Below are 23,585 nucleotides of genomic sequence, written 5' to 3'. Positions count from 1 at the left end.
TTCACTTATTCATTCACCATGTCATACCTGTGGTTTACAAAGCCATGGTCCAATACAGTTGCTAGTTCTTTTTCTTAATCCTATCTTTTCCTGCTTCCTATCATGGGTCAGTTTTCACACTAAGATTGTGCTTCCCAAAACTAGATTTTTGAAATATAGAACTATAAAATTACCTTTAAGGTCAAGTAATCTAAAGTAAGGACTATAAATCACAATAATTCGTAGTATAATAAAAAGATTCACTCTATATGTGTGTGTTTGTAAAATTAGTATACATCAATTAATATGTTACAAAACCATGAATTATGGAGAATACTTTCTGATTCTGGCTTTCCCTTTCTGATCTGTGCTTTTTATTCTTATTTATTCATCAGTATGAGCTTAGAGCACCCCAAAGAGCCTATGTAATGGGAAGAAGTAGCTAAGGGGAGGAATCCATGGTAAAAGAATTTGACAAATTTATAAATTATGAATTACACCATTTTGGACAAGGTTTTAAGTACTTGGGCATTTGATTACATTTGTTAACATTTATGAGCAGAAAACTGATATAGGTAGTCCTCAATGTAGGAGCATAGCTGGGGCCAAAATTTCTATTTTTAAATAAGGTAGCTGTGTTAAGTGAGTTGCATCTGATTTTTTTGACTTTGTTTTGGTCACGGCTGTTAAGTAAATCATTGCAGTTGTTAAGTGAATCAAATGGTCATTAAGTTGTAGATGCAGCTATTGTAAATAGATACACAGTCATGTATTATGTAAATAGTTGCCAAGCAACCAAATTTTGATCATATGACTGGGGATGTTGCTATGGTTGTAAGTGCAAGGACTTGTAACTTTTTTTTTAGCACCGTTGTAACTTTGAATGGTTTCTAAACAAATTGTTGCAAGTCGAGGACTACTTACAATCCACATATATTGCTTAAGGTTTATAAAAAGTTGAAGGAAAAGAAAAGCTATTGTCAGATTAATCTTTGGTACTGGCTTATTTTGTTACTTGCATAGTTATAGGGGAGTGAGGATATTTAATGTGCAGTTGAAGATAAAGTTTAATTTCATATCAGGCTTGTGTTAGAAAGTATAAATACTTTTGCAGATATAAGACTTAAACTTATTTTTTCTGGCAACTGCAGCTTTAGGATAAGCCAATCAATTATAGTTAAAATTTTGGAACTGTCAGTTTGGGATCATGAATGGCACCAGGGTTTTCTTGACCCACCTAAGATCTGAAGTATTACATGCCAAATTTAGTGAAATAATGGATTCAGGGTCTCTGAACTATATGAATCCAAGGAACTAGGTGACGAGGTGCTTAATGTAAGGGCTTGTTGCCAACAATCATTAATGTATTACCTAATCTCAATTTCAGTTCAGTGCTTATTGTGTTAAGGCACTGTGTAAATTCTGCAGTGGATTTGAAAAGAAAGGAGGATGGAAGCTGATTTCAGCACCCCAAAACATTTCTTTTCAAATCAGTACATGTATTTTGCTACCTTAATATAGCAAACTTATTTGCAGTCCCTCAGTGGCTGCACCAACACTTAGGATCTTTTGGGGATGGGGGCAGAGAAAGGAAGCCTATAAATCTCCCCCTGCCCCTCTCAGTCAGTATGAATTTGACTGTAGTTTAAAATTGCCTCCATAAAGAGCAATTTATTAATGTTAATTGGATAGTATATTCCTTATCCAGAAAGCAATTTGTTATTTTGTAAATTAGTGTTTTCAAATTTTTATTATTCCACTTAACTTTAGTAAATGAAATTGCTTTAGGCACTGAATAATTTAATTCGGATTACCTAATCTTTGGATCATGTTAAATCTGATACAGTGAAATTTATCTCCAACTGAAACTAGTCTATAACTGCAGCCATGTTTCTAAATATTCTGGTTGTAAGATGATAATTTCCTGGATCAGCAAGTATTGTTGCAGATGGACATAACATACATTTTACCTAATCTACATATGTATTAAATTAACATGCATTTCAAAATCCATGCACACATATTCATACGTTTCTTTTTCCTAACAGTTGTGTTACATTCATAATGTTTTAGTCTCTAAAACAGCACTGCATACTTTAGTCTTTTACATAGAGATTACTTTCAAGTTTCTTGAACAGCTCAGGGTCTAACAAATAAAAAATATAGAAATGATATGGAGAACCAGTGTCAGTCAAATCAAGGCGAAATTGCTGAACAGAGTTCCTTTAAAAAAATCTAAGGTAAGTTGTAATGCTTCTCCAAAAAAATAACAAGTCATAGTCAGATGCTATGGAAAAGTCTATACAATCATGTTTAAAAGGCATTTTAGGTGTATTTAGTATGAAATTGGTATTGAATAATATGGCAGGGAAAATCAGCATAGAAAGCCTTATGGAAGAACTTGTCACATGATCTGGAAGGGACAGGGCATACTTGAATATATTACTTGAAGGTAATATTCAATATTATTTTGAAACATCAGTGCAAACACAAGGTAATGGGTATGTAATAGTTCCAAGTGTTGGAGTAAACTGGAGAGCCAAATTCAAGTTTACCCTCAACCATATAAACTCACTGGAAGTCTTTGGTCCAATCACACTCCTCAGCCCAAAATACCTCATGTTGTTTGAGAGACTGCTGTGTATGCTACCTTGCCCTCCTGAAGGAGGGTGAGATATAACTAATACATAAATCAATAAATCTGTATTATGAACATGTTACCTAGAAGGTATACTGCTTGCTGGATGTGTCAGAAAAAGGAACCTAAAAACTACAGATATAATTTCAAAAAAGTTGTGTGGATTCCCATATACCGTTTTCAACGGAGATACTCATATGACAGACTGAGAACATTACATCACTTGTACCTTCTAGTGTTGTGACACTAATAATGCAGTACTGTGTATCTTTGCTTAAAAGAAATGTGCTTATTCCCGTGTAAGTGGATATAAGCTGTAGTCCAATGTGCTGATATCCTTTTAAAAATGAAATAAAGTTGTATGGATGCATCTTCTCTAGAAATATTGATGGCTAAGTAGAATTGTCACCAGCATAGTTGTAATTTTGGGTCTAATATGCTACATTTTTCATAATACTATGAATTTTGCTGCCTGCATAAATTATGTAAATTAATGGCATTGATTATGTTCTATTTTCATCTTGTTAGTGAAGAAAAATGCCAATAGGCTTAGGACATATTTTTGCAATGAAAACTAAATTTCTATATTCCAAGTGAATGCTAATGTCATTTACATGAACACACTATGTTTAACATTTAAATCTGCAAAGCTAACAAAACCATTCTGGTTTATAAAACTCCTCTTAAGAAATGTGAGAAACTTTTCTAGAGGAATTAACCATTTTGTAATATTTGGTAGAATATTTGGGTTCATGAATGCTGAATAATCCCATAATAATGAAGCACTCCATAAACTTTCAATATTCAGTATCAAGTGATGGATATAGTTTTTGTAGCTGAATATCTTCATTTCTGGTGACTATGTTCTGATTTCTGCAAATGTTACTAAATGTTGCTATCATTTTAGTAATTTGTGGAATAAGTAAATTTCAGGGAAGATTCTTTTGTCATTGTCTCAGTTACTTAGACTCATATATAGAACATCTCTCTGTCCCCCTGAGTCTAAAGGTTGGTTCTATTTTCAGTTCTTAGTGGTTTACTCATGGATACAAAGGATTCACCATCACATTTTAGCAAAACTGCATTCAGCATTCAATACACATTACTTTAAAAAATTGCATTGGTCTTTTATCTTTCTGTAAAAAAACATACAACATATGCAATACCTGCTACTACTTTGGTAAAGGAAAGGTAATTTTGCTGTTATATAAAAGAAAGAAAATCACAATGGGCATATGTATATCGTCTGCATGTCTTGGAGATGATTAACAAGGCTGAAATAGAAAATGGATGTAAACCTAGTCAAAGCAAATTATTTTTAGTTTAAGTCATTTTAACAGATTCACTAATTAACAAAGTAATATTTATATAATTATTAACCATGTATTGTAAGAAGAGTAACATAATCTAATTGTATTGCCATTGAATAAACATCTTGACTGAAATGTGACTTGATAAATAGAAACTGAAAAATAAGTAATTTTTTCCTTTGATAAATCTGATGCTGGATTTAAAATTGCCATATTTAATCCCTTCTAGTGAATAATTCCAGAGCATTTGGTACATGAAACATTAACCAGCAGTGGGTTATTATAGTTTTATTTATAATTTTCAGATCAGTATCATTAACTCGATAGATGTAAGAGTTCAATAACTTTGTGTTCTTGGAAAAATAACATTTTACTATCTATCTACTATCTATACCTATTTGCAATAATCACAGTGAAAAGCAGGTCGAAATTGTTATGCTGTTAACATGTTTATGAAGAACAATTGACTTGTTATAATTAAGAGTATAACTTCAGAAGTGAGATGTTTGACATCTTCTGAAATCCTCTGAAATCAAGTGCTCCCTCACAAACCATTTGAAATTACACAGAATAATTAGATATTTCTATTATATGCCTTGTAGTTTTCAAAGATTGAAATGCTAACTTCACATTTTAAAATTCAAGCTGTATCTTGTTGAACATGAATTTACATCTGCTGAACATCAACATAGGAATGCTGTTATAAAACATTGTTAAAGCACAAAGGAGAAATACTTAAAATTCAGAAAATACATTTCATCAACTCAGTTTAATAGGATTGAATGAATATCCACTCTCTTTTTTAAATAAATGTAAATAAGAAACAAGCACCCATATTTGCAGCTAACCGAAAATTGTTTTGGCCTAGTTTGAATTATGTTGCTGGGAATAGTATAGCTTTATTTCTACTTTAGTGCCTAAAAATGACTTAAAGTACAGAAAAGGGTCCCGTTCCCGTTCGTAGTGGAGGCACCACTTAAGCATTTCTGGGTTGAAAGGATTAGCCTCACTGTTGGGAGACACCCATGGTGCCTCCTTTCATGTCCCCATCAAGGAGCTGGGTGGGAGTTCCCTCTGCCATGCAGCAGCACTTGGGTCACTAACTTCCAACCCAGCATCCTAACCACGTGAGCCACTGCTCTTGGTATGAAAAGGATTATTGTCCTAGTATAGTTTCAGTAAATCATATTACTTTTGGTAGGGAACATAGCAAGTTCATGAACATACGTAGAGTAAATTGAGATGGAACTTTTTTAAATACCGGAATTTGCTTGAATATATTTAAAAATTGAATTAGAACCTCAAAATCTAATAGCATTAACAAACAAAAGCTAAGACAATGAAGACATTGAATGTGTATTCGCATACAGTCTAATAATCCCCGGTGGTTTATATGGGATGAAAAACCATATGCAAACAAATGCAGCAATTTTATGAAGATGCTATGGATAGTCTGCTGTTAACTTATGCTGATGTTAAAAGCAGGTGTATAGTATTTATAATATACCTAACTCTTTCTTTTGCACTTGCGCCACATGGATACATTTCTTTCTCATGTTCAATAAGACAGACAATACATGATTTTAACTAGGGTTTTCCTAGTTATCTTGATATTTAGTATATCCTCTCTTACAAAGTAATTTACAGTTCTGTAGTTACAGTATATCAACTAGGTCATCGAATCAAATATCTCCTGCGAAGGGAAATTGGCCATTTTTCTTTGTATTTTGGCTTTATTGTCAAATAGTTCTTACTGTTAGAAAATGGCTCAATTTTATTTGGATTCCATTTTCATGTAATTGAAATTCATTAGCTATGTTCCATGGAGCCTTGTCAACCATTTTCTATTCCAAAAGCTTTGCTTCTGGAAAACTGCTACGTATAACGGCTGCATCGGTTTGGACTGGAAAGATTATTGATCAAAGTGGTCACAACTATGCTTGTGATTTTTACACAGTACTGTAATGGTAAACATATGACATAAACATGAGGTGAAGGTAATAAATTCAGCCATTGCTCATCATTTTTCAGCACCATCATAACTGCAAATGGTTTCTGAAGCAATTGCTAAGTAAGGACTACCTTCTGAGTTCAGAGAAGATCTTCAACAATATACCTTTTAGATTCCCAGATGTCAGTCCTTTGATGGTCAGAAAGCAGACTTCACACGAACTACTGGAACTCTTATTATTGCATGGTATAATAGGATCTTAAAGGCATGACAGAGTTTCTCCATCTTCTGCCAAAGGGAATCATGACAGGGCAAGCTTGAGGGTTTTTTTCTCATTTTTTCTTTCTTTTAGGGTTAAGCTGTTTTTACATAACTACTTTTGTAGTCTTTCTTCAAGGTAATATTCTACAACAGAATATTCTGGCTCTGGAATGGAATATTTTATATATGCCTAGTCTTGATTTGCTGTTTGATGCAGAAAGGTTTGCATGTATAATCATCCTTAACTATGATTATATATAGGATAACCATTTAGGCTATCAAATCCAACTCCCTGCTCAGTTCAGGAATCCAAATCATTCCCTGTATATAGGTAATTGATTCCATTGTGTGAAAGGTGATTGTGTACTTCTGTGATGGCATTATAGGAATTATAAGAAAACAGGCTTGTGTACTTTGAAATATGCAATTATATTCCTAATTCTTAAGACTAAATGCTCTCGGTTTCTTCAGTTTCTCATCATGGGATTTAGCTTCTAAGTCCCTGATAGTTGTTTTTTTTTTTTTTTTTACATTTGTCGGTTTCTCTAAAACCTTAAAGTTTTCTGCCTGAAACTGGATACTATGTGGACTACATCCTGGCCATTGCAGACTAAAATAGAAGTGTTATTTTATATTATAAAATGTATTGGTTGGCTGTAATTGCCTTTCTTATTCAACCATTTCACCACTGACTCAGTTGGCAATCTGTTACTAATCCACATTATTTTTCTGCTTGTCAGAACTCTTGCTTTACTCTTCTTTATTCAGCCCCAGTCTCTTAATTTCCATCAGCTTTTAAGTGATAAGACCACGTGGGAAATATCATCGAAAGAAATTTCTAATGCTATCAAAACAAAAAGAAGTGTCAAAACAGTGACAATGCTGGGGATGTCCATAATGCTGATATTCCATTGAATCCATATGCAGTTCAGGTCCTGGAGGATGTATTTATCTTTTAAGGAGCCCAAAAAATAGCATCTGAGTATGATGATGGTGATGATGAATGCAAGATGGTGAACATAACTTAATACTTTTGCCTCCTATTTTTCCCCACAACAACCCATTGAATATCTTGGTGCCTTCTGTTCTCATAACAAAAAGCAACACAAGACAATTCCTGCTGCATGATGCATGACCTGCCAGGAAGTTCCTTGGAATATACGTAGCAGACTGCTACTTCATTAACCTGCCTTTAATTGTTAAGGAAATTTGCCTTTTAAAAGTGTCACGGTATTCCCTTTTCTTTTGGTATTTATTTTCTGTTTGTTTTATCAGTGTGGAACAGGTTTCAAAACTCTGAGTCACAGTGTATCTTCTATATCTCAGTTCTGTCAGTTTCATCACGTAGCATCCCCTTTTGTTTCTTGTTAAAGCTTTATCCTTTTACCTCAATTCAATAGGGGCTTTCTCTGCTTTGTTCACTGCTCTGACCCTTTCTTCATAGACCCCTGTAAATTTGTACTTGCTGCTAAACACATGGCAATTCATTTTTAGTTGGATCACAAACATGCTACCAGCAGTGCAGATCTGCTACAGATTCCTTTTTTTATCTTTACATTTGTTTCTTAAGGCTCTACTATAGAAGGCTTTTATTTATTGTTTCTTTCTCAGGTAAGCCAAGGGTACACCCCATTTTGAATATGGTATCCATTGCAACCCCACATTTAATCTCCATTTACTGGAGATTTTTAAGAAGAGACTGTACAGTCATTTGTCTGAAATGGTATACAATCTGCTTGAGCAGGGGCTTGGACTAGAAGACCTCCAAGGTGCCTTCAAATTCTGTTATTATATTCTGTTATTTCAAAAAGTATTGGGAGAAATTACAACAGGTTCAAAGGAAGACATCAAGAATGTTAGGTGACTAGAAATCAAGTTCTTGAGCAGAGATTTAAGCCCGAGATAAACACAACGGGGGAATATGATAACACTCTTCAAATACCTGACAAGATGTCACTTGGAAGAAGATGAAGAATTTTTTAAAATTTCAGAATGTAAAGCACTGAATAATAAATGCAAGTCATTGTGGAAGGGAGATTATAATTGAATATTAGTGAAGGAAACAAATATCATGGATAATAAAACACTGGGAAGTTATGGCTGGTTAGCACTAGCGGCTGCTGTTGTCGTACGATCTACTTTCAATGTTCAGTCATCATTTGTTACTCTTGTCAATCCCTCATTCTTTCCCACACCCAGTAGCAACCATTTTACTTGCCTGATGGAAATGGGAGGGAGGGAGGCAGATTTCTGGTTCTCCCTGCCAGATTTCACCTAGGAAATTCAATGGGAAGCCAGCAGGAAGTTGGAAATTGTTTCCTGGTCCTTGCTCCCCCCCCCCCTCTGTCATTCTGTTTCTCTGGGTAAGGGAATGTCTCTGAAACAATGACTCAATGGGGCATGGGTTAGTGTAATAATCTTTTAATTTCGTGACTACTTTTCTTCCTCCTAATTATAGTTATACCTTTATCTTTATTTGAAAAAAAAAGTATGGAAAATATGTCAAGAAACAAAATCTAAACATAATCCCAATTCTAAATAATACAAGTCTTTAAAAATATAGTTTATGTTGCAATTCCTTGAGTTGGTCCTTGAGTTCAATCATTTCAATAGTTGTTTAGATGTCTTAAATTGTGTGTGTTATTTGATACATGTACTTCTTTAATACTAAACATACCCATTTTGTTTTCTGATGATTATTTTTGTGAAGAGAAATGTCTTCAAAGAATATGTAAATTGCATCTGGGATCTAGAACCTGTTGCAACCACATGGATCATGTTTTGAATATAATAATAGTATATATTTCCATATACATTGTGCCGAAGTTGGGCACAACCATGTGACAAAAAGCTGCAGGAAGATACTAAACGTCATCTCCACCCTCCAAGCTGATCAGGTTCTTTGAGACGCTGCTCTACCAGTGATAGTATTTTTGGCTGAGCTAGGCTATTTTGCCTAACCCTAGAGTCATGAAAACAGTCAGCATATAAATCTCTCCCTCCCCGTCATATATTGACAGGCATTGCCTGTCAATATATGATGAAACTTGTTTTGCACTCTGGGCAACTAGTGAATGGGAAGTGGTGAGGCATTGTAAACATTGCCTAACCCTGGTTCAGAAAACTAGACTGTTTTCTCATGTGCACTTGAGGCTGCTTAGCAAATATAGATACAACCCTCAGCCCACCCCATTGGTGTATTGTAGGGGAAGGGGAATTCTGTTTCTTTTAAGCAAGAAAGTCTTGGGTTTAAAGTATTTCTACTGAAGTCTTGTGTTCAGGGCATTAGGTATTTCTAAGGGTTTAGAATTATTGCTATGCTTACTGATGTATGTGTATGGAAAGACAATGCTGAAACAGATATACTAAGTACACCATATTAAATAAAAGTTGTAATTATTATCAACCAAGTGTACATAGAATTGATGAGCTCCAAGCAGCCTTAATCAACAATATATTGGATTGCTAAAAATAACGCCCCATCAATTTAAAAATGCAAAAACTTTATTTTGTTTTGACTCTTGTGTCAGCTTTACAAAGGAATGTGAATTAGTTGTGAAACTTAATACATAGGATGTTTGAAATGCAATTTCAATTCATACTTGGACTTTTATGTTCTGCTCTGGTTATAAGATTTGGTATAGAGTTGAAAATTAAATTGTTTTAATTACTTATTCCTATTTAGATGTTTCTTACGGATGAAGATGGGTCTGAAATACTTTTATGGCATAACATTTTAGAGTTTTGTTAAACCTTTAAAGAAAGAAAATCAAAAATTATTCTGGGTACTATAAACCCAATTTTATCAGCAAAACATTTAATGCAAAATCTTTAAACCACTCCCCCTTCTGTTAAACATATGTATTTTTAAAGGACATATATGTATCTTAAAATGAATTCTATCACTTTAAATTTCTGGAATGGGTTTTAGATTGGTGCAGGGTAGTTCTTAACTGGAAGATAGAAAGCTTGTATCAATACAAGTTTTTTGAGGTAGTTTTGAGATAATCGTATAATTGTAATTAGTTGTATATTAGATATTGAAGGTTACAATAGGCCTATTAAAATAAAAGGGATTTAAATTGGCCATGCTGATTAAATGGTAGGGATCCACAGATAATTCATTAAATTTTCTGTCCATTAAAAAAACTGAAAGAATTCTATGTACAACCTTCTCTAGTAGCATAAGTACCAATTATGCAAAATTGGTATTGAGCTGAACTTGCAGAAAAGTGTATACATGGGGTTTGAATAATGTACTCGTTCATAGTGTTTCAGCTTTGGTAGACCATACTTTTTGAAAAAAATTGAAGGCAGGTCTAAATTTTAAGTGTATTGATATTAGTAAACTATTAGTAAAAGCCTGCTTAAATGTTGTTGCATGCTTCAATGTTTATAAACATTTAATGTTACAAAAATTGAAACCTGAAAAAGAGCGTCTAATCTTTTGAGAGATTATATGTGAACAAGTAGTATCTTGTAATTAATTACATGTTTTTTGCCTTACTAGGTACTCAAGGAGTTACATCTAGTCCAGTGATTGGGCTTCAGACACCTTCTACTGGCCTTTTAGGTGCCCGACCCGGTTTGATACCACTTCAGAGACCTCCAGGAATGCCACCACCTCATCTGCAACGGTTTCCAATGATGCCACCTCGGCACATGCCTCCTCATATGATGCACAGAGGTCCGCCTCCAGGGCCAGGTGGTTTTGGAATGCCTCCACCTCATGGGATGAAGGGCCCTTTCCCACCCCCAGGCCACTTTGCAAGGCCCAGTGGAATGCCTGGAGGTGGTCCAGGAGGATCTGAGGATAATAGAGATGGAAGGCAGTTCAGAAATGATAGGCCACCATTTACTCCACATAGAGACCAGGAAAGGTTCGGAAGGAGGTCCTTTGGGAATCGGATAGAAAATGAACGTGAACGCTATGGCAACCGTAATGATGACAGAGAGCATGAACGCCTTGGTAATCGAGAAAGGAGAGATTGGGGAAGAAGAAGCCCTGAACGTGATAGACACAGAGACTTGGAGGAAAGAAATCGGCGTTTCAGTGGACACAGAGAGAGAGATTCTAGAGATAGGGAACCCCATAGAGAAAAAGATGAAAATCGAGGAAAGGAAAAGCCCGAGTTAACAGACAGAGTAGATGGGGTCAAAAACTATGAATCTCAGAGCAGTAAAGTAGAAAACAAAGACTCTGTTTCAGAACTTAATAAAGAGTCTGAACCTATTGGTGTGAAGCCAACTGAAGAAGTAGCATCTGAGTCTACCTCATCTCTTGAAAAACCTACTGGCTCAGTTGCGGAGGCTCCTCGCTAGAGACTGGAATTTGTCAAAAAATACACCGGAGTGTAGAGCTTTAGAATTGTACAGTATGCTGTATATTTGCTTTTGCTATATCACAATTCCCTTCCCCCCATAGTTTATGGGGACATGTAAGCAATTTGATTGCTTCCCTTCTATTTAAAATAGCCACACAATAACATGAAAACAAATAAACCATTACCCATTTTCTGCTGTAACTTTTTTAAAGTTTTCACTTTAAAAAGTTTACAAATCAGACTTAGAAGTGCTTTCTATTTTTTTTTAATTTAAGTGAAGGTAAAATGGTGAAAGCTCCTAAAAATAGGGATGTGTTTTTAATAAACTCTATTTTCATAACAATCCTTAACGTGTGCTATTCTTCCTATGCTGCACTGAAGTGGTAAAGAATTGTTCAACATCTTAAAAGTTTGAACTAATGCTGTACTGGAGTCTAAATTAGACTGTTTAAATCTGTTAAAATTGTTTGTATAATAGTTCACAGAAGCTAAATATGTGAGTTACATTGATTTTAAATTTATGCATTTTAATTAACTACATTATTAGATACAAATTAATAGCTTTTAAATGTTTTAAGAAATCTGGTGTTTGCAGTGAAGTCACTTTTTTTCCTGGCCATCCAATTAATGCCGTGGTAAATGTTGCCCTATAAGTTCCTGGACTTATGCCAGCTCCTGCGGAAAAACTTTTTGTGATTTAATCCATTAGTATGTTTGAGTTTGTTCTCCAAATTACCACTGTTACATTGTCTTGGAATAGAGTATATGAAAGCAAACTACTAAGGTTTTTAAAAGGACTTTTGCATACTTTCGCCAAGTAACCAAGCTATTTAAGCTGGCTGTGTCATCATAACTTTGTAGTAAGTGAAAGAAACAAGTATTAACTCCATTAGCAAATGCCAGCAAGCCTTAAGAGTAACATACATTTTATTCCTTGGTTTATTCTATACACAGTGATACTCTTATCCAAAACTGCAGCAAACAGCAAGTACTGATGCCATGAAACTTTTCTGTTTTGATTTGGTGTGTCTTTCAGATAGCTTGTTATGCGCACTTAAGTGGAAGTATAGATTCTTCCCCTCCCTCCACTTAACTTTTGGAAGATGAATTGAGGCAAAATTCTTCTTTGCAATAGAATAAAAAATAACTTTTTATATTCTTGTGAAATTAATTTGTAATTTGTGTTGAACTGTCTCCATACCATTTACAAGCATACCAAAATTGATTCTAAAATTCATTTAGTAAGCAGTCCCTAATTCAGTGAAAATCATCATGTATGTATAAATAGAAATGATCAATACTAGCTTGAAAAAAAAGTGTGTTAAAATATAAATTTCCCATGTGGTGCACTCACAAAGCTCTCAACTTGTTGGCCTGCATTTTGTTCTAGATCTTAAAACGTTTAATGGATTATAGTCATTGCTAGTTACCAGGTGGTGAAACAGACTTGTGTGGACAAAGCATATATATAGCCAAGTACAGGGTAGACAGCTTTTAAGACAAGGCCAACACAGGTAACCACTGCTAATAATTCTGATTTCTCTGCCTTTAACATTTTAAAAAAATAGAACCAGATTCACTAATCTGTTTTTATTTTCAGCATGGTCGTCTTTAACAATGCTCTTTGAAATTCCATCTTTATATGATAGGATTAGTAGTATAAAACTATTACTAAATTTAGGGTTTTGGTTTTTTTTAAATGCCATACAGGATTTTGCAGATTTGTTTACCAGAGTTTGTTATCAAACCCTTAAAGGTCTCACTTTCCATAGTGAAGTGGCAAGACTTCTGTTCAGCAACTGCCTTTATAAAGGTAATGTAATATAGTTATGTAGACTTCATAGATTACTTAAATGAAAATATTTTGTTGGTTTCTTGTAAAATGTAACATTTTAAACCACATCCCATAGGAAGCAGCAACAGTTCCATATAGAAAGTTTGGATAAATATTTGGAGTATGTGATCTCCCGTGATCAGGCTGTCACTTAAGATTTATTTTGACCAGGCTTGATTTATTAAATAAATCCTAGAATGAGAATTTGCTAGATTTTTAAAGAATAGGATTATCAAACTAGCATTAGAGCGATTTCAGATGTCCAAAACATTTCCCTTAGAATGTTTTTTTTTTAAAACTGCACTCTCAACATTCACATAATACCAATACTCTGCTTTTATTTTACATTTTTTATTTACTTTAATAACAGATAAAAAGGTAAAGGAAACAACAAGACTTGCCAGCTTAAATTCCATTTAATACAACCATAAGATTATTTTTTAAACCATTAACAAAACCCAGTAACGGGTAATTCTACAGACACATTTATATTCCACCTACTGTACTGCTGATTCTATTCATTTTCGCTTATAGAAGTACTTTATGCTTTAGCTAGACCAACTACCCCACAAGCTAGACGAGCGCCAGCATTTCCAGTTTTCAAGCTCTCTTCATTTCCTCCTTTACCCAGGTCATCCTCTTTTTCATGAACCTAAAAGACACAAATCAACACATTCAGGTCAAAGCTATTACTTAATAAAAATTGGAATTTTATTCTCAATTTTCAGGGTTGTTTTTTAAAAAAATACCTGTACCTTTGTTGAATTATAAATACCTGCCAGAAATTACATATTCTACCATATCTTAATATGAAGGCGGCGGCATCTACTAGTTTTAACAGTAAGTTAAAATTACTTAAGATACTGGCAAATCCTTTGCTGCAACAAGAACACAAAATGCTCACAAGATATTAAGCAATCTTGTTCCAGGGCAAGCAGGCTTCATGAGAAATAAGAGCCATTATAGTATGTGATCAAAATTTACACTTATGTTCTAGATAAATGCAATTAAGGAATCAAAAAAGGATTCCTGCCTTCTGTGTTGTGTTGTTATTCCTATATGCTCCTAATACAGCTACCAAATCTGGATAGTTTCCTCTTCTCCATGTGTGATGAATTACATCTCATAGCATTCTTTGTTACTAGCCAGCCTGATTTGAGCCACTGGCAACTCTATGAATGTTCAATATCCCTAGTGTACAGGTACATCTTTCTATGACGATTAATCTGAAAATGTAAGCCTATGCAGAACTGTATCTTATATTATGGACCTCTACTGGATATTTCTCCATCTATAATTTATACCAAGACATCAAGAAATCTGGTTTGGTCAATGGGTTCCATATCTACGGTTTTACACAAAACAAGTCCCTGCTGATTACCACCTGAAAATTCTGGGTTTACAATTTTTTAAAAAACAAATTGCTTACAAAGGTCACTCAACTTACAAAGGTTGATAGTGAAAGCCAGAATAAAAAATAAATTTCCATACTTACCACCATAGAACGTCCAATAATTGAATGTGGGCCTGAGAGAGAAATACACTGGTCCTCCATTGACACCTCTGCAACACCTGATGCATTTGCAATCACATTTCCAAGATCACCAACATGCCTGGAATACAGTTATTTCACAGAGTTAACAATAAAACCCGACCAACAATGTTTCTCATACATAATTTTCTACCGTATTGCCACCATACAGCTGTTTTCAAGCCTGAAAAGTCATGTTGATCAGTTTTGCAATCATTCCAGTTGTAGTCAACCATTAGAAATACTATAGCCAGCTAATAATACTCTTAACAATATAAGTCAATATTTAGGTATTAAACATTTAAAATTTGCTGTAAACAGAATCCTTTACAAATGCAATATCCAGTTACACCTAAAAGCCCGTAACATTAGTCTTAAGGCTTCACTTGTAGAACACTTCAATGCCAAATACAATGCTAGTTGTTTAAAGTTTTCCTATTGCAGCCATTGCCTTTTTTACACTGTTATCATGAACAAAATACTGGATCTCCTTTTGTGTAATTCTTAAAGCAGCAGCTGTTAATGACATAGGAAGAGAATTTATAACAAGTTTCCAGAATGTCCTGAAGAGTTCTGCTGGGGTCTATTTGTAATATAAAGCTACAAATACAAATTGATATTTTCATTATAATTCATGTGTATACAAGTACTGATGCCTTTAATTGTATGGCTGTATTTTGCTTGTTCAAGTAGTAACTGTATTTTTATTTTTGGCAATGCTGAATAAACTGTATGAAGCACAAATCTCTTGCTACGTCTTCAAACTAGTATATAGAAATACAGAAATATTCCCCTAAATATTCTAGCTTGGTGCCTCTGAACAAGATACTAAGGAAAGAACCCGTTCATTTAATACAATCTGGTGAAAAATCAATTTATTCATTTACTTATCAAAATTATACCTCATTCCCAAAATGACTACAGGTAGTTAGTTTGTTAAGTGATTGTTCAAAGTTACAGCAGCACTGAAAAAAGACCTATGGCTGTTTTTCACACCACCATTGTAGCATCTCCTTAGTCACATGATCAAAATTCAGATGCTTGGCAATTGACTCATGATGGCTGCAATGTTCCCGAGCCATTGGGATCGTCTTACAAGTAAAGTTAGCGGAAATGCTGAATGACCATGGCAAGAAAGGTTATAAAATAGGGCAACAGTCTTGCTTGGCAATGAATTTTAGGCTCAATTGTGATTATAAATTGAGCACTACCTGTACTTTTAATCTTTATAAGCCTCTTAGACAGCACATCAGTTGCCATTTCTTTAAGGACACAATACTTAGGGCTGAGATTTAAAACAAATGTTTTAAAACGGGTCCCCAACCCCTGGTGTGTGGACCGCAATCGGTCCATAGCATGTCAAAAACGGGACTGCACAAACAAGCGAAGCCCCATCCGCTCAAGCAGCACACAAAACCACAGCCCCTTTCGTCGGTGGAAAAACCTCTCTCCATGGAACCGGTCCGTTGCCCAAAAGGTTAGGGGACGCTTTTTTTGAGAGAGACAAAGGTGGCCAAGTCAAAAGCTATAACAAAATAATAAAAGGAAACCTAAATTACTGAAGGAAGCATGTGTCCCCATGAAGTACCAAAAGCAAGCAGCTAACAAAGGTGCTAAGAATAAATGAAATGAATAATTGAAGAGACAGACAAAATGGCAAACTAGCAATAGGACCATTGCACAAAACTCTAGAGGTTCAGAGACTTTTACTTTTATCTTGCATGTGCAGGCAGAGATAAATATTTCTGAGATTGTGAGCCAAGTCACTGGGCACATGCACGCCTGAAGCAACAGTTGTGCACATGCACGCCTGAGCAACAACTTTATTGCCTCCAAGAAAGAAATGAGCTTTGCAAATTATGCATTTCAAATATTGTGAATAGGTATACTATTAAGTTAGTACCTGTGACTAATATACACACTGGGAATTTTTTGGAAAGCTTCAAACAGAACACATATACAGTATCTAACCTGAAGTTAAAAGAATTAGAAAGGTGGTCTTGGTTTGCAAAATGCAAACCCCCTCCACTAGAAGTTACCTTTAAATCACACACAGGAGAGGAAAAAAATATACATACCTTATTTCATCCTCTGGCCCCCCATGAGTTTTCCCCTCAGGATTGAAGTGAGGACCTGCACTGGTACAACCTGTAACGTACACAATAACATGAAAGTCAACAAGGATAGCTTTAAAAATAAAACTTCACAGAAAAACACTATTATTTTACAGGTATTTAAGATGGTTCTATCTATGTATTCTGTATAACATATACAAACTACAAGCATTCTTATCTGTTAGGATATACAAGAAATCTACCATTTGAATTCTAAAATATTGTTTGTTTTTCCATCCATGATTTGAAAAGCATTCAACACTTAGCAGTAGATGAATTTCATTTCTTTCATTTAGAAGTTAAATGAAAAATAATCTTCTTAGGCATTTCTTTATCATTTACCCACAATTTTAGGATTACAATCTGTATTCGTAGTTATCAGAAAAATATTAACACAAAAATGTTACCAGTTGTGTTATCGCCAAATTCATGGACGTGGAAGCCATGTTTCCCTGGAGTCAATCCTTCAATTCTTCCCTTAATAGTTACATTTCCATCACCCTGAAATATTAAAAAATGCAATGTTCAAGCAGTAATTTCACAAAAGAGTCTTAAATATGCAGAATTAAAATAGTTCCTCCTATAGAAAGTCATTTAATAGGAATTTAGAAAAAAATGACCCGATAGAATTGGAATCCAAATTAAGAAACAGACCAAATCAAAGAATACGTTGAGAATTGCATGATGAATGGACGCATATCTGTAACCCCAAACAGAATGTTGCTATGCCATATAGCAGGATTATCTATTTCAATATGTGTACCATATACCTGATTCTAATGTGCACATTCTCAATGCCACAACCAACAGAGGTATATATTAACAAGCATATGCATATATTTGTTAATATCTATAGTATGAAACACTTGTTTCATTTTTCCCCAATCTTGGCAAGCAACTAATACAAAGTAAAAATAGAAAAGAAAAATAATACATTATTATTTATGTTTATGTATATTTTATATATATATAAAGAAATCATTTCCTCTTCATTATAAACAATTTTGGTAACTTATCACCTTCTCTTAAAATATAAATGATCTCTTCTTGCCAAATACCATTCCTTATCTATAAACAAATCCTTAAAATCTCATTCAGTTCTGATCAGCAAGTCTATTACAGATTATCAGTTGATAACAAACTTTATATCACTTCCCTTTATCAATCTTTATCTTTAATCTCTTGAACTAGAGAGAGTGTTTTACCCAATCATAAAATGGTGGGTTTGGATAGTCAGGCTAAACCACAGCCAACCATTTCTCTCTACCGTCCCAATTTTTCTTGATTACTTTTTTGGGGTGGGGTGGGGTGGGGAGAGTGTTTGGCATTTCCAAACAAAAAACACCAGGTGTTAATTGTTTACTCTTTTTCAAGAGTAGCTTTTGAGGAATATCATATTCTTACCAAAAGCTTTGTTATACTGCAGGCTACTACGCTGTAATTAATAACAGTATTTTAAAATATCAGAGGGACGAGGAATTTGGCAAAAGCTTGAGTTCTTGAGGCATGTCAAAGTCTGAAGGCAAGAGATAATAACATATGCTAAAGAAGATTAACCCACTGAAAAGGCTTGTTGGCAGTTCTGAACCTTCTACAAACAGCTTTCAATTTTAACTACCCTATGGAGTTTATTAAAACTCCCACCTACCGCTAATTTGATGGCAACCAAGAATGTAAAGTTCTAAGAACTTCAATAAGAAAAGCCCAGTTTTATCAATCTCTTCTTTTGGGATTTTTAAAAAACAGGTTGGACCATTAGATTTTAGAGATTGGTCAACGAGGGCAAGTATGTCATAGACCCGGGATGGCGAACCTATGGCATGCAGAGCCATTTATCAGGGCACGCGAGGCATTGCCCTGTCAACTGGCCAGCATGCATGTGCGCGCTGGCCAGCTGAGTCCAGCCTTTTTTAAAGCCATTTTTGCCCTCCCCAGGCTCCAGAGGCTTTATAGGAGCCTGGGGAGGGTGAAAAGAGCCTCACCCGCCCCCCGGAGGCCCTCTGGAGCTTCCCTGAAGCCTCCAGAAAAACTGGCCCTATGGGCAAACTGGAAGTTAAGGAATGGACTTCCGGTTTGCTGGTAGGGCTGGTTTAAGCCCTCTGGAGGCTTCAGGGACCTTCAGGCGGCTTCCCTGAAGATTCCGGAGGACTAAAAACGACCCTACGAGCAAACCACTTCCAGTTTGCTCGTAGGGCCGGTTTAAGCCCTCCGGAGGCTTCAGGGAAGCCTCCTGAAGGTCCCTGAAGCCTCCGGAGGGCGGGGGGGGGACTGTTTTTTTAAACCTTCCTGAGACTCCTATAAAGCCTCTGGAGCCTGGAGAGGGTGAAAAAAGCATGCATAAAATGGGGGGAGCACCTCTCATGTGCACTGGGGGGGTTGCACATTGCAATATGGATGTGGCATGCCCACGCACAACCCCCCTGCGCTCCTCCCCTTATGGCACGCGAGCCAAAAAAGATTCGCCATCGCTTTCATAGACTATAAATGCCTTCATTTACAAGGACTACACCTGTGTAGGCCAGGGATGTCAAAGTGGCGGCCCGTAGGGCACACCCACCCCAACTCCGCAAAGGGAAAATGCATCATGAAACAAGTTTGACACCAGTGATGTAGTCCAACACTAATGTAATCTGTTACACTAAACCAAAATCTAGGCCAAATTCCAAGAAAGGTATTTTAACTGTTTAATAAATGTGCAATATTCACAATCATGGATAAGTTTATTTCACAGATTCTTTTAGAAATTACCTGAAAGTTTGGAACTGTTCTTTCATTATTTAGATAACCATTAATGCAAGTATTTCATCAGTGGCAGCAGTAGTTACTTATTCAGAGATTTTTCTCCCAAGAGTTAACATACTGCAGCTTTAAAAACATGAGATGTTGACCTAATGCAAAATAAGTATAGCAGCACTAACACCCAACTATTAGAAACTAATAATTATATAAATAGAGAACCATTTTGATATGATTAAGCCATCAGGCTAGAAACCAGAGGATGGGAATTCTACTCCAGCTTGGGTGCAAAGTCAGCTGGGTGACTTTGGGCCAGTCACTTTCTGCCAGCTCTAAGAAGGAGGCAAGGACAAACCACTTTTGACAAACCTTGCTAAGACAACTGCAAGGACTTGTCCAGTCTGAGAATCAGGCCAATTAAAGAGAAAAAAGGTAACCGAGATCAACCAGAAATCATATTTTAATACTTAATACATATGTGGCAAAATGATTTTCAAAACTGCTTATAATGAAGGCACAAGTTGGTGTTTTTTTAAAACCAAGGAGAATATTTTAATGGGATAAAGCATGGTTCTTTTCTAAAATAGCTTTAGTTTTCTATAAACAAGTACTTTTCAATTTCAAAGGATTAAAGATCAATATAAACAAATTTAAAAAATATTACTGGAAAAGGATAAATGTATATGAATGTCACAATGTTAAAAGTAAAGTTTCTATTGAGTGCTTACTTCTGAACAAATACATTTCTTAAAATCAAACACAATGCATTGAAACTATTCTGTAAACAATAATTATATTCTATAGCTGATCAGAATTGATTCAAATATTTCAAAGTATCCCTTTTGTCACACTTTAAAAGAGCTGTTGTTAAAATTTATGTCAGCGGTGTTACCACATACATAATTAGAGTACTTACAAAATTGATGCAATCTATTAAGTAAGCAACTTATGTATGGTATGTATGATTAAAGATAAATACTTTATATAGTATTTATCTTTAATCATACATACCATACATAAGTTGGTTTGTATGGTATTTCCTAAATACCATACAAAAAAGATCATGTACGTTAACTCTAATCCAAGGCTTCATCTCCATTTCAGTTTCCCATGATTGTACCCACATAATCATTACATTGTGTTCAGTAAGATTTTATTTATGAATAGGCACAGAGGTTGCAAAACCTGTTTTGTCAAGTGAGAACTGAAAACTCATACTCCATCTTTCCCAGCTTCAAAAGCAGGCATTAAAGTTTCCTTCTAAAACCGTGACTCAGCAATTATTCTTTATGGAGCAGATTAAATAAATCTGGAGCATATGCATCTTTTATTACAGAATGGGGAAGAGAGATGCTCTCTGAGGATCCTGAAAAAGTTTTGGGGAAGTTACCCTCACTGGAATCAAAAGATAGAAAAATCATAATCTCAAACATGTTAGTTTCATTGGTCCAGATATTATTCTGCACAAAGGCAAAGAAAAGGGAAATAAAAAATGCATGATAGAACTGAAAATCTGAGCAAGAATTAAAAATTATTTTATCTTCCCCAGCACTATTTTTTTCTTTTTAAAAAATCCCAAACTCGCGTTTGTACAGTTTCTGACGCTGTTATCTGGTATTTCATAACTACTACTACTCTACAACCTTAACCGAGCCAAAATCTAAACAGATCAAAGGCAAATCAGGATAAAGTAGCAATAGGTGAAGTTTAGCCGCCAACCACAGAGTTGTGCAATGAATCCAGATTATTTAGTTAACCTGATTCTGCAACCTTTCGCAATTATGGAAGAAATCCAATGGGCTTTTCCCAAAAGAACAGGACCCAGGTACACGAGCTCTCAACTTGCAATATTAACCCGGTTATCCGGGACATCCTCTTCGAGGTTCAGCATCTCAGCCCGGGAATAGCCTACAAAAAAAAAAGCCGATCAGGGACTTCCAAGCCGCAGCTTCCAACATCGGTACTGCGTAGGCTTCCAATTTACGCTCCCTACAGCGAAAGGGGGAAAAAGGCTCTTTCTTAAGAATAACCCGGGAGCCAAACCTTACTTTCTGCTCAAAGTAAATGACGCCGTTGACGTCGGCCTTGCAGGCGGGATCGCGAAGCAGAATGCAAACCGCTTTCCGAGACGCCATATCTTTCGCCATGTCTTCGACTACAGCAGTAGCAGCTTCGCTCGGACTGCAAACACCTCTCCCCCGAGCGCTTGCGCGACGCCCCCTTTCATCAGCATTTTATAGCCTCCGGGCTCTCTCTTCCTCCCAATCACGAAGCTTCGTTGCGCTTCTAAGACCTGCCTTCGCGGGACGACGAGGCCAATCGGTGAGCCGAAACTTGCGTGCTTTTTTTTCCCCCTTACGCAACCAGCGTGAAAGATTAAAGGACCCTTTGCTGAGTTAGAAAGCGTGAGGTCACGTTTTGTTCGCAGGTTTCATCTACTGCAAGCTCAAACGTAAATGCCCGATCCCTTAGAGCAGTGAAAAGGCGCGGACTTCAACTCCCAGAATTACCCAGCCAGCTCTGAGAGAATTCTGATATCAACCAGTTCTGCTGGCTGAAGAATTCTGGGAGTTGAAGTCCGCGCCTCTTCAAGCTGTCAACACTGCCTTAGAGAATGCATTTTATTACCATTTCAAATAGTTTAAGAGTAATGTAGAGGGTAAAAATAATATAGAGAGCAAGTTTTGTGTAGTGGTTAAGGCATCGAAGATCATGAGATCTAGTCTGGCCTTAGGCACAAAACTGGCTGGATAACCTTGAGCCAGTCACTCTAGGAAAAGGTTAAGGTTCCCCTAACACAGGGGTGTCCAAACTTGGGAACTTTAAGACTTGTGGACTTCAACTCCCAGCTGGCTGGGGAATTCTGAGAGTTGAAGTCCACAAGTCTTAAAGTTCCCAAGTTTGGACACCCCTGCCCTAACACATATGTGCTAGTCATTCGTGACTCTAGGGGGCGAGGCTAATCGCCGTTTCAAAGCAGAATAGCCAGCGCTGTCTGAAGATGTCTCCGTGGTCATGTGGCTGGCATGACTAGATGGCAAAGGTGCACGGAACACTGTTGCCTTTTCACCAAAGGTGGTTCCTATTTTTCTACTTGCATTTTTACATGCCTTCGAACTGCTAGGTTGGCAGAAGCTGGGACAAGTAACGGGCGCTCACTCCGTTATGCGGCATTAGGGATTCAAACCGCCAATCTTTTTGATCGACAAGCTCAGGGTCTTAGCCACTGAGCCTCCACATCTCTTTAACCCTAGGAAAAAAGCAATGGCAAATCTGAAAATTTGTCCAGAAAACTGCAGGGACTACAGGTAGTCCTCGACTTACAACAGTTCATTTAGTGCAGTGCTTCTCAATTATTTTCTGTCATGCCCCCCCTAGGAAGAAGAAAACATTTCGCGCCCCCCCCCCCGCGCGACTGTAAATAGTATAATTTGTCTATAAAATTGTTATAAGTACACCTCTGCATAACATAGCACACCGGTCTTTCCTCGTCTCCCACCCTAGTCACATGCTTTCTTTCCTCTTTCCCTCTTACTTGTCTATCCTTCCTTCCACCTTCCCTTCCTCCTTCCCTTCCTTCCTGCCTCCCTTCCAGTTCCCTCCTTCCTCTTTCCCCCTGCCTGCCTGCCTTCTTTCCCTCCTGCTTATCTATGCTTCCTTCCTTGCACCTCCCTCCCTTCTGCCTGCCTGCCTTCTTTCCTCTTTCCCTATCCTCCTATCCTTCCTTTCTCCCTCCCTCCTTCCCTGCCTCCCTTCCAGTTCCATTCTTCACTCCTTCCTTCTGCCTCCTTCCTGCCTGCTTGCCTTCTTTCCTCTTTCCCTCTTACTTGTCTATCCTTCCTTCCACCCTCCCTTCCTCCTTCCCTTCCTTCCTGCCTCCCTTCCAGTTCCCTCCTTCCTCTTTCCC

General features: G+C 36.4%; 2 protein-coding genes across 4 annotated transcripts in view; one reads left to right on the top strand and one right to left on the bottom strand.

The window, feature by feature from the left end:
- Nucleotides 1-11,806, top strand: part of SCAF4 (SR-related CTD associated factor 4) — a 74,023-nt gene extending 62,217 nt beyond the window's left edge. For all 3 annotated transcript variants that reach the window (XM_081951289.1, XM_081951288.1, XM_081951287.1), the window contains one exon: nucleotides 10,650-11,806. In XM_081951289.1, coding sequence (XP_081807415.1) covers nucleotides 10,650-11,461 — 812 coding nt within the window. In that variant the 3' untranslated portion in view covers nucleotides 11,462-11,806. The remainder of the gene's footprint in view (nucleotides 1-10,649) is intronic.
- Nucleotides 11,807-13,694: 1,888 nt separating this feature from the next.
- On the bottom strand, nucleotides 13,695-21,909 carry SOD1 (superoxide dismutase 1). Its single transcript, XM_081951299.1, has 5 exons — nucleotides 21,727-21,909; nucleotides 17,350-17,443; nucleotides 16,907-16,976; nucleotides 14,793-14,910; nucleotides 13,695-13,949 (listed from the first exon to the last, which is right to left on the bottom strand). The coding sequence occupies exons 1-5, from the start codon at nucleotides 21,823-21,825 to the stop codon at nucleotides 13,839-13,841; spliced, it is 492 nt and encodes a 163-aa protein (XP_081807425.1). The 5' UTR covers nucleotides 21,826-21,909; the 3' UTR covers nucleotides 13,695-13,838.
- Between the last annotated feature and the right edge of the window lie 1,676 nt (nucleotides 21,910-23,585).

Source organism: Natrix helvetica (genome assembly GCF_964273705.1).
Source record: "Natrix helvetica genome assembly, chromosome: 4".
Classification (NCBI taxonomy): Eukaryota; Metazoa; Chordata; class Lepidosauria; order Squamata; family Natricidae; genus Natrix; species Natrix helvetica.
The sequence above is the reverse complement of the archived record's forward strand: the minus strand, read 5'-3'. Positions and strand labels throughout refer to the sequence as shown.

What these genes read in the sequence shown, in the direction of transcription:
- SOD1 (XM_081951299.1), bottom strand. Translation starts at nt 21,825, where the DNA reads ATGGCGAAAGATATGGCGTCTCGGAAAGCGGTTTGCATTCTGCTTCGC. An exon ending in ATTTGGCGATAACACAACTG is followed by an intron (nt 16,977 to 17,349) that starts GTAACATTTTTG and finishes TGTACGTTACAG; the next exon opens with GTTGTACCAGTGCAGGTCCT. An exon ending in GGGCCAGAGGATGAAATAAG is followed by an intron (nt 14,911 to 16,906) that starts GTATGTATATTT and finishes ACTGTATTCCAG; the next exon opens with GCATGTTGGTGATCTTGGAA.